Source organism: Talpa occidentalis, unplaced genomic scaffold, assembly GCF_014898055.3.
Source record: "Talpa occidentalis isolate TD23 unplaced genomic scaffold, MPIMG_talOcc4v2.1 talOcc4.9, whole genome shotgun sequence".
Taxonomy (NCBI): Eukaryota; Metazoa; Chordata; class Mammalia; order Eulipotyphla; family Talpidae; genus Talpa; species Talpa occidentalis.
In genome coordinates this window covers 13,142,664-13,152,684 of record NW_023605305.1, presented here as the reverse complement: position 1 = coordinate 13,152,684, position 10,021 = coordinate 13,142,664, and the positions used below count along the sequence as shown (strand labels likewise).

General features: G+C 53.2%; 1 protein-coding gene across 1 annotated transcript; it reads left to right on the top strand.

The window, feature by feature from the left end:
• Positions 1-4,611: 4,611 nt before the first annotated feature.
• On the top strand, positions 4,612-7,452 carry ID3 (inhibitor of DNA binding 3). Its single transcript, XM_037498520.2, has 3 exons — positions 4,612-4,993; positions 5,110-5,192; positions 5,725-7,452. The coding sequence occupies exons 1-2, from the start codon at positions 4,694-4,696 to the stop codon at positions 5,167-5,169; spliced, it is 360 nt and encodes a 119-aa protein (XP_037354417.1). The 5' UTR covers positions 4,612-4,693; the 3' UTR covers positions 5,170-5,192; positions 5,725-7,452.
• Positions 7,453-10,021: the final 2,569 nt, after the last annotated feature.

Below are 10,021 nucleotides of genomic sequence, written 5' to 3'. Positions count from 1 at the left end.
CCTTAGTGTCTGTCTTTCTATCTAATATACCCTGCTTTGCTTTTCTCTACCCAGTAGGATCAAGCCCTCTCTCTCAAGTTCAAATGACTTACATCAGAGGTCCTTTGAAGGGGCAGAAGGAGAAACAGGTATAGAATGACATAAACTTTGAGATAGCCAGACGGTGCAAATTTTGGATCTGCCACCTACTAGCTATGTGACCTTGGGCAAGCCCACTAACGTGTCTGAGCCTCACTCTCCTTGTCCATAATGGGTCAATGAGATAATGTATAAGAAGACAAACAGGACTCAGAGAAGGATGATGATGATGATGGCACCAAGAACTTCTGAACTACAGAGTAGCCCAGCTTGGAGGTCCCTGAGAACTCCACCCCTCTCAGGACTCATGCCCCAGCTCCAGATGGCCCCCATACCCCCATTCTCAGTATTGCTTCCATTCCTGGCAACAGTCTCAGCAGGAATCATTAAACTCACCTGGCACTACCTACCTAGCCCCCTCACCAGGGGCTACATCACATCACAGCACATAAAAATAACTAATTGGTTCCCACAGCCCTCTCCATCCATCCCAGGTCCCCTTCGAGCCTCCCAGTTGTGAGGTAGGTGGGAATTATTTTCCTCCCCCATTTTACAGAGGAGCAACTGAGGCCAAGGGAGGGTAGATAGTCTGTACAAGGACTTGAGGCTGGTCTGATTCTAAATTCCCCATGCCTTCTTCGTATTGTTTTGAGGTCTAGCCTTGTTGAAGGGAGAAGGGTGCGTTCTATGTGTACGCTTAGGAAGTCCTCAGCACACCTTTACAGGTACTTTGGGAGCTAACAGGTACCTGTTAGCTAGATATTCTTAGACCGCAGCAGAGCACCTTAATGCTAATACTAATGAAAAGTAGGGGCAGAGTGGACAGAAGGCCAAGTGAAGGGGAAGTCTGGGTACCAGACAGGTCGCAGCTGACATCCAAAGTAACCTTGGATAAGTTTCTGAGTTTCTCTTGATCCCCACTTTACAACATAAATGGCAAAAAAATAGGTAGCCAGATATACAGATAGAAAGCTCAGTTTAGGCAAAACACATCTGCATTTCTCATCATCATTACTTGGGCTTTGAAATCAACAGCTCGGGGACCCCCCACCATTTAAAAAAAAAATGTAAAGACAAAACAATATAACTTAATAGTTCTGCCAACTCTTCAAAAAATCAGAGAGCACAACACTGAAATTTTTTTTTCGTAGGTTTTTTTATTTTGGCAAAGGAAGATTCAGTTCCTGGAAATGCTTACAAAATGATTCCTGACATTGGGAGGAGATAGTTAAAAAAAGGAAGGAGACGAAGAAGAAGAAAAGCTATATCCATGGAAAGATAAAGGAAGAAGGTGCAAAGAAAGAGAACAAATAAAAGAAAGAAAAGACAGAGCTAAAAGGGAGGGGGGACTTTAACGGGCCCCAATTCAGGGGACGTTATCAAGTTCTCTGCATCTGCAATTCACAAGCCGCTCGCGGGCCGGGGAGCTGCAGCCCCGCCCCTTTCTCGGGTGTCGGCCGCTGATTGGTGGGGGCGGCAGTCGCCGGCCGGTGACTGCCCGAGGAAAGGTTGCCTGGGACACGCATCCCTGTGTGAACGCATGACGTCCCACCCTGGCGCCAGGCTGTCTGGGGCTGAGTCTTAGATCAACACAGCTGTGGGACCGGGACCCACAGCTGGGCAAAGGAGCGGATTCCTCAACAAAAAATAGGATTGTGAGAAAAGTTCTGAAACAAAAACAGCGCAGACAAAAGCCTTAATGACATCCTTTCATAAAAATAAAAAATGCAAGAGGGGGGAAAAAGCTGGTAAAAGGAGCAGAACTGGGAACAGAAAGTTCAGAGGCATTTGGAATAAGAGGCTGAGGCCCCCGCCACAGCTAAACAAGTTGCAGAAGGCCTGGGCTAGTCAGCGAGTCCGCTGTTGGGAAAAAGAAGTCTCTGGGGTTCACACTTTATTCAGGGTTCCCACCCCAAACCTGTGTCTTTCCGAATTAGAATCTTAGGTTGGAGAGGGAGAGGACCCTAAGAAATCATTTGCTCCCCACTCCCTCAATTTTTCAGAAAAGGAGGCCCAGGAAGGAAGGAAATTGATCCAAGGCAACGCTGTAAGATATTAGCATGGCCAGGATGGAATTACTTTGCTTGCTCGTCTTGCTATAGCTCTCTCCTGCCTTATGTCACAATGCCCATGGGCATTTCAGCTTGAAAGCATCTTGGGAAATAATAAATGTGAAGGTGCTTCACAAACATCTATAGAGGCCTGAGGCATCAGAAGCAGTGATGGAGGAGGGGAAAGGAGAGAGGACAACCTACTTGGACCTATGGACAGCACCAATCGCCCAGTTGGCCCCATGCTGGTTCCCCAGGCAGCTAGGAAACTAAGATCTGATAGAGATCATGTCGAGTGCTTTGCAGAGAAGAGACATTTAATAATGATTTGTTGAATGATGAGGTAGATCTAATTAGCTCCATTTTATAATTGGGGAAATTGAGGCACAGAGAGTTGACTTACCCAAAGTTTACATTGCTGGAAAAAGAAAAATAAGGGATTTGAACATAAATCTGTCTGGCTCTGAATGCCATGATTTTTCTAGAACCTCCTGGGCTTGGTCATTTCGCCCAAACCACAGAAGTCTGCAAGAAAGAAAAGGAAAGGGTTTTCTATTTGATTATCCAGGAGTCTGCATAGCCACCATTTTCCCTTCCATGAGCAAACAGCCAGCACACCCCTCAGTTGATGTCAGTGGTATATACAGACTCACTTGTCCAGGTTATTTTCTTTTCCCCCTAACACTTATCCTAGAGAAGATATTCTTGAAAACATTAATATTCTTGGAAGAAATCTTTCAAAGACCTCTTTTTTAGGATACAAACTCCTATGGTATGATGGCAAAGAATGAGGTTTCAGGCCTGGCTCTGCCATTACTTGTGGTATGATATCGGACATATTTTCTATATATCCCCTTTCTGCGTCCTTGACCGTCCCACATCTGCCTATTCAAATTTCGTAACATCCTAGACTTCTGGAAAGGATTTCAAATAATCACTTAGCACCACTCATTTTATTCACAAAACTAAGACCTGGGTACCTGGGCTTGTTCAAGATCACATAACAACTTTATTGGCAGGGCTGGGATCTTAAATCTAGGACTCCCAATTCCTGGTCCAATGTCCTTTCTATGACTATTTTGAAACTCTCCTAGCTCTGAGCTCCCATTGTCCTGTTAATCAGTGCCACATACGACTGGACTCTTAATTGTTTCCTGTGTTAATCTTGTCTCCCCAAATTGTGAGATTCTTGAAAGCAGGAGCCACTGTTTTATGTGAATCGACTGCATAAATATTTACCAACTGATTGATTAAGGAAACAACCGTTGGGGGATTCTACTTGGTTGTTGCAAGATAGAAACCAGCATTTTGTGGGCTGCAAATTCTCCAAAGTCCTGGGAAGTGACAAAAAGACAAGCAAAGAATACAGACTGTAATGTCCTGTTCCAAGGGCTTAGCTTCCCTGTCTTCTGGTCCCTTTCCTGGGCTATCAGATAGAGCTGGAGATATTTCAGCAAGGCTAAGAATAATCAAGTCCAGGTGGCCTGCCCTTCCCTAGCAGAAGGGGACAGACAATAGAGAGATTAAATTACCAGCTATTATTTTCTGCATAAGGTGTGCAGAGAATGAAGGAAAAGGGGCAAGCAAGAGTTAAGAGATTCGCTGACTATGGGTTTTTCTGAAAACAGGTTATATAGAGATCATCCATTCTGCCCCCTTAGCCATCCCCCAAGATAAAAACCCTGTCCGAAATTTAATCAAACTCACTTCCAAAACACAACTGGGCATCTATTTGGCTCCTTCTGAGTGCAAAGGGCCGATGGATGGGAGCTCTTTTTCTTCCCCGTGCAAAAAGCACAAATGCAGGCTGCTTTCTTTTTTTTTTCCCTCCCTGTTGCTCAAATAAATAGTGTTCTTTGCTCAAACCCCCTTCCCCTCCTCCTCCTGCAATCTCAGCGCCTAGCCCAAATCTGTTTTCTTCATTGTAACCTCAGCTTCACCGCAATTAATTTTTTTCCCCTCTGGTCACAAGATAATTCCTGACGCCAGTGAGTCTGGAGGTCAGACGAACAGCAAATTGGGGAACAAGGCGGCACTAATTCCTTACAAGTTTCCCTTGAAAAATCTTTCGCTTAAAAAAAAAAAAAAAAAAAAGCTTCTTTGCTGTTCAGGGATTTATGACCTCGGAGGAGCTGAGGGTTCTAACTAGTGCTGGGCTGTGGGTGGACTGGCAGGGGGCAGGGGAGCTTAAAGATCTGGGGCGCTGCCAGGAAAAGGCAAATTCTTAAAGTTAATGGTTTTAAGTGATTTTTTAAATCCTTGCTGGCAACGAGGCCCGCCTCTCTCCGCCTCTCCCCAGTATCAGCGCTTCCTCATTCTTTGAATCCGCGGCTCCGTGGTATTCGGCGTCAGACCAGCAGAAGGAAGCCTGTTTGCAATTTAACCAGGCTGGGAACGCCCAGGGCCGGAGGGGGCGGGGCCCTGGCGGCGCGTTTTGCATAAAGGGGCGTGTCTTCGCGGCGCGCTCTATAAAAGCCGCCGCCGCGAGCGTGCGCGCACTGCTGGCTGCTCTAGGGGCTCCGCTCGTCCTCGCGCCCGCCGCACCTCCGAGCTCATTCCTCAGCATGAAGGCGCTGAGCCCCGTGCGCGGCTGCTACGAGGCGGTGTGCTGCCTGTCGGAGCGCAGCCTGGCCATCGCGCGCGGCCGCGGCAAGGGCCCCGCCGCCGAGGAGCCGCTGAGCCTGCTGGACGACATGAACCACTGCTACTCGCGCCTGCGGGAGCTGGTGCCCGGGGTTCCGCGAGGCACGCAGCTTAGCCAGGTGGAAATCCTGCAGCGCGTCATCGACTACATTCTCGACCTGCAGGTGGTCCTGGCGGAGCCGGCCCCGGGACCCCCGGACTGCCCGCATCTCCCCATTCAGGTGGGCGCGCAGGGGAGCCGGGCGGCGCTGAGCTCCAGAGCAGGGATGCTGCTGCACCCCGAGACCGTCCAACAGCCACGCGTAACTCTCCCTCTTTTTTTTTTCCCCCCTCTCAGACAGCCGAGCTCGCTCCGGAACTTGTGATTTCTAACGACAAGAGGAGTTTTTGCCACTGACCTGGCGGTCCTGGCGCTTCCAGGTGAGTCTCCCCGCCTTCGGGGGCGGGGCGCGAAGGCAGATCCTGGAGCTGGCGGCCTTTAGAGGGACGGGCGCCCCACCCCCACCTCCCCGGGGTAGGGAAACCGAGGCCTGGGGGGTTCAGCGACTGGCCCACTGGGTCACATCAAACGAATGGCGGGACCCATTCCAGCGCCCGTCTGGTGTGCGTCTCAGCCTTAAGCGCGCGCTGTCCCTGCCTCGGTGGCCAAAGACCCGAGAAAGTAGGCGCAGGACCCACGAAACAAAATAGCTGGGAGTCCTTAAGGGAGCGGTGTTTTCCTCTGCATTCGCCTCCCCCCACCCCGGGTCTATTCCAAGAGGGAGGGGTGGGGTGCGCTCCGCCTGTGGTCCTTTGGCGCCAACTGGGTGGGGGCAGCGCGGGGCGCGCAGTTATCAGCTGGAGGTAGAGACCAAGTTTCCTCCCTGGCGCCGGCCAGTCTGCGGGCGGCCCCCGCCTCGGCGCGCTCGGCGGAAACTGACGGCTCCCTGGTCGTCTTTCCTCCCCCACCCAGAACGCAGGTGCTGGCGCCCGTTCCGCTGGGACCCCGGGACTCTACGGCCGGAAGCCCGAGGGCATGGATGGGCCCCAGCCTCGCCCTGCCCACTTGACTTCCCCAAACCCCTGCCTCAAGGCTGGACCTGGCGCCCGGGAGCCAAGGACTGTGAACTTGGGTGGCCGGAAGAACCCGAGCTAGCGCTGGGCACCAGCTGAGCAACGCCACCCAGTCCCCTTCCACTCCCACCCCCACCCCCCCAATTTTAAAGACTGTCTTTTTGAGAGTGTGGAGGTGTGGGGAGGTGTTGCTGTTCTCCAAACTCTGCCAAGGCAGCGGGAGAGCTGGTCTTCTGGTCACCTTGGAGAGAGGCTCAGTTGCCCTGATTATGAACTCTATAATAGAGTATATAAGCTTTTGTACCTTTTTTGCAGGAAGGTGACTTTCTGTAACCATGCGATGTATATTAAACTTTTTATAAAAGTTAACATTTTGCATAATAAAACAGTTTTTAAACAGTTGTGTTATGTATTTTGATTTCTTAAGTGTTAACACTTTCTTGCAAGGATTGACTGATGTTCTTCTTGAAGCTTGGGAAAAACAAATGTGCTTATTCCTCTCGAAGGGAGATGGAAAAATGCACAGCTACCACGGGGGTGGAGGGGGGAGTGGAAAGGGCTCCTGATGGGATCCCTGCACTGAGGGAGGGTTGGATGCAGAGAAGATCCTGGCCCTGGCATCTCAAGGGGACTGACTGGCACATGCTCACCCAGCAAGTTGGGGGTTTTGCATAGAAATCTGTGTCTGGAGTCCCAGTTCACTCGGTGACAGCTCACGGGCAGATGGCTATCCTGTTAATTGTTAACTTTTTGTGAGATCTTTAACAGGGGAGGTGGAAAGAGTGGAGCCTCACTTGGTGCCCAGACAGAGGTGGTGATAGACCCATTTCAAAGATGGACACCACTGGCCTGGTTTCATTTTCCTTCTCATGCTCTCTAGTTTGACTTCTTGGGCTTCCACAGTTGGGGAAAAAAAAATAGGAAAGGGGTCTCTCCCTCCAAATCCCCAGCAACTCTGCTCAGAAGCATTTTGGTGTTTGTTGGGGGAATGCCGATGCCAATCCCTCCTCTATTGCGTGGGAGTCAGGACATGCCTCTGGTTGGCTGAGGAGGAGGCCCCACAACCTTCATTTCTGGTATTTCCTTCACAGAACACCTTCATTAGGAGCAGAAATGGAGAAATTGAGACTCAGTGGATAATGGGTCTGAACCAGGTTCCCATCTGGCTCCTTCCCCCTCCAGGAGCAGAAATGGGATTTTAACCTTAACTACAGTGACTGATTTTAGTGGCAGAAGTAGTGCCTGAGACTGGTCATTCCTCTCAGGGCCAGACCTGAGAGGGGGACAGAGGATAAAACTCCCAAAGCAGACCCCCCAGCTCCCACCTGGCAGCACCCCAGGTGGGCTCCACCACTTTCCTGGCCCCACTAGATTCCTGTTTATGATATGATCTCATCTGTGTGTTGGCCCCTGGCATAAATTGCTTCAATATTTCATAACAAACAGGTCACATCATCATCTTCACGCCTCAACCCTGGTGAGTTTTCAGGGGTGAACAGGGGCATGTGGTGGGGAGGCAACTTCTTGTCTTTGTCACTATCCTTCCAGTCAACCAGTGGTCCTTAACTTGTTTCCTGCTCTCCCCTGATGGAAGGTATGAACTCTCATTAGAAAATAAACACACACAGGGCCTCCCCGGTGGCGCAGCGGTTGAGCGCTGGGTTGCGAAGCTGCGCGCGGCCTCTGCGGCGCCGGTTCGATCCCCGGCTGCTCCCCGGCCACCAGAGGAGGGTCCCACATGGCGCGCAGACCTCTCCTGCCGCCCGCTGCTCCCCTCAGCAGTGTACTTCGGTCCTTCTGCCTGCTCTGCTCCCCACTCTGGCTCTGGTGAATTCTCTCGCCCTCCCGCGCTTCTGACTGTACCCAGTGCATGTATAAACAAAACAAACAAACAAACCAGCAAACAAATAAATAAAGCATGCCTCTATAAAAAAAAAAAAAAAAAAAAAAGAAATAAAAACACACACACACACACACACACACACACACACACACACCAGTTTTGCAGCATAATAGCAAGCCTCCAGTCCCTTGGGAAGGCCTCAGTCCCCATGGAAGAAATCTTGCCTCAACAGAGGTAAGCACAAGACCCAGGCTGGATCTAACTTGCATCAGCCGGTAGATGGGCTGTGCTGGCTCTGGAGGGTCAGACGGGGTACAGCTCTCAAGCCAGAGGCCCTGTCCCTTGAGCCTCAGTTTTCACATCTGCAGAGATTGCCGAGCTGGAGGCTACAGTACAGGCGCACCTGGCCCCACATCGCATCATTAATCACAGTAGGGCCTGGCACTTAACTCAAAGTCCCGTGTACCCTTTCTGCCACAGCCTGCTGCTTCCTGCTTGCTTAGAGCTTGTGGGACCGTGGAAGTCTGAAAGAGCCGAATGGCTCATCTGCCGTGTGACCTTGAGCAAACCACTTCATCTCTCCAAGCCTCTCGGCTCCCCTACCCAGCAGCTGGTGGTTCTCGTACTGCAGCCTCCCTGGACGGAAGATAATGGTGGGAAAGTTCTTTGAAATGCATCACACACCTACAAGGTATTATTAAGCTAATTCCAAGGAAATTGCCTGTCAGGTCCGCTGAGACCGAGCTGTTCAGGTGGCTGGGACAAAAGCTGAAACCAGCAAGCCAATTCACTAGTCATTAGAGAGTGAAAGCAATTTGGCCCCAGGTCTGAAAACTCTAGAGAGGAATCGAGTCTTCTGTCATAATCACCTATCCAGTGCCTACCAGGTGCCAGGCTCTATTTTGTCTTATTATTTTCTAATCCTCACCACACCCCCAGGCAAGTGGGTATCCTCAACCCCATTTTACAGAGGAAACAGATTCAGAGAGGCTGAAAAACCTGATCCAGGTCACACAGCAATGAAAAGTAAATGCAGGCCCGCCTAGGTTCAAAGTCCATGCCCTCACCTCTACTCCAGATCGGCCCCTTTCCCTCTCCATTCCTACCCCTGGCACATATTTGGTCCCTAGTGGGTGCTAACTGAGCGAAAGACTGAAGGCCACCCCAGCTCTCCCTCCTCCTTTTGTGAAATAGGAATGGGGGTACTGCCCTTGGGGGGGCGGGGGTCTGCATTAAAGAACCCATGCATGGAGCTTCTACTGGGCCCACGGCGAGCTGGGTGTCGCCTTCATTATGCCAGCAGCTCTGAAATACAGATATTTAGAAGGGAGTTTTACTTGGCAAATTAAAAAACAGACTCAAAACAGGCGAAGTCACTTGTCGCTGGTCCCCAGGCTCCTAAGTAACAAAGCAGGGCTTCAAACTCGCGCCCGTGGCAGCAGCGCTGGCGGCCTCTCCGGGAGGCCCCTGCAGCCCTCCCTGGCCGTGGGTCCGCCGGGCAGCCCTCAATTATCTGTCTTCCCGGACTCAGCACGCCTCGTGGCCACCGCTCCCTATTCCGCAGGCGACACCCCAAAAAGCAGCCGCCATTGCCTCTTCTCCCGCAGAGGGGCATCGGGGCGCGGGGGCTCCTGGGCCGGCCCCCCGGCCTCCTCGGGAGCCAGCCCCGCTCACCCGCGGCTGCTCCGGGCGGGCGGGGCCTCGGCCCACGTGGCCCCGAGCCCGGCGGGCGGGGCGGCCCCGGGCCCGCCCCCGCCCCGCCCCGCCCCGCCCCCGGCCCGGCCCGGCCCGGCCCGCCCGCCCGCCCGCGCTCCCCCCGCGGGCCTGGGGGCCGCTCGCAGGTGTTCGCTGGCGCCCGGATGTCTGCGCTCTGGCTCCGCTCTGGCTCCGGCTCCCTCCGCAGCCCGCGGGCGGGGCTCCCAGCCCATCCGGAGCCTCGCGCGCGCCCCGCCGCTCTGCCAGCAGCGCGGCCTCCCGGTTCCCAGCCTCCCGGCCCGGGGCCCCCGCCCGGCCGAGGCGCTGACCCGGCTGCGCGCCCGCGGCCCCCGCTGCGCCCCCCGCCCGCTTCCTGCCCGGCGGCCTCGCCCCGGCCGGGCGGCCCGCGCGCCCCCCGTCCTCGCCCTCGCGGGCGGCCCGCATTCCTCGAGCGCCTGCGACCTGCCCCGCGCCCGGCCTCGCCGACCTTCCGAGGGTGACCCCAGCCCTCCGGGTCCTCCGAGAAGCCGCTGCCCCCCCCCACTCCCCCGCCCTGCAGCCCTGAGCGTTCAGCGTGTAATTGTTCTCTGATTATCTTTCCTGTTAAGGGGCTGTCGGTGGCAAGGTCAGGGGGTCACTTTGTGGCTGAAATCAGGGT

Bases quoted from the DNA above. Each gene is read 5' to 3' on its own strand.
- ID3 (XM_037498520.2), top strand. From the start codon at position 4,694: ATGAAGGCGCTGAGCCCCGTGCGCGGCTGCTACGAGGCGGTGTGCTGC. The intron at 4,994-5,109 runs GTGGGCGCGCAG...CCCCCCTCTCAG, and splicing joins GCCCGCATCTCCCCATTCAG to ACAGCCGAGCTCGCTCCGGA.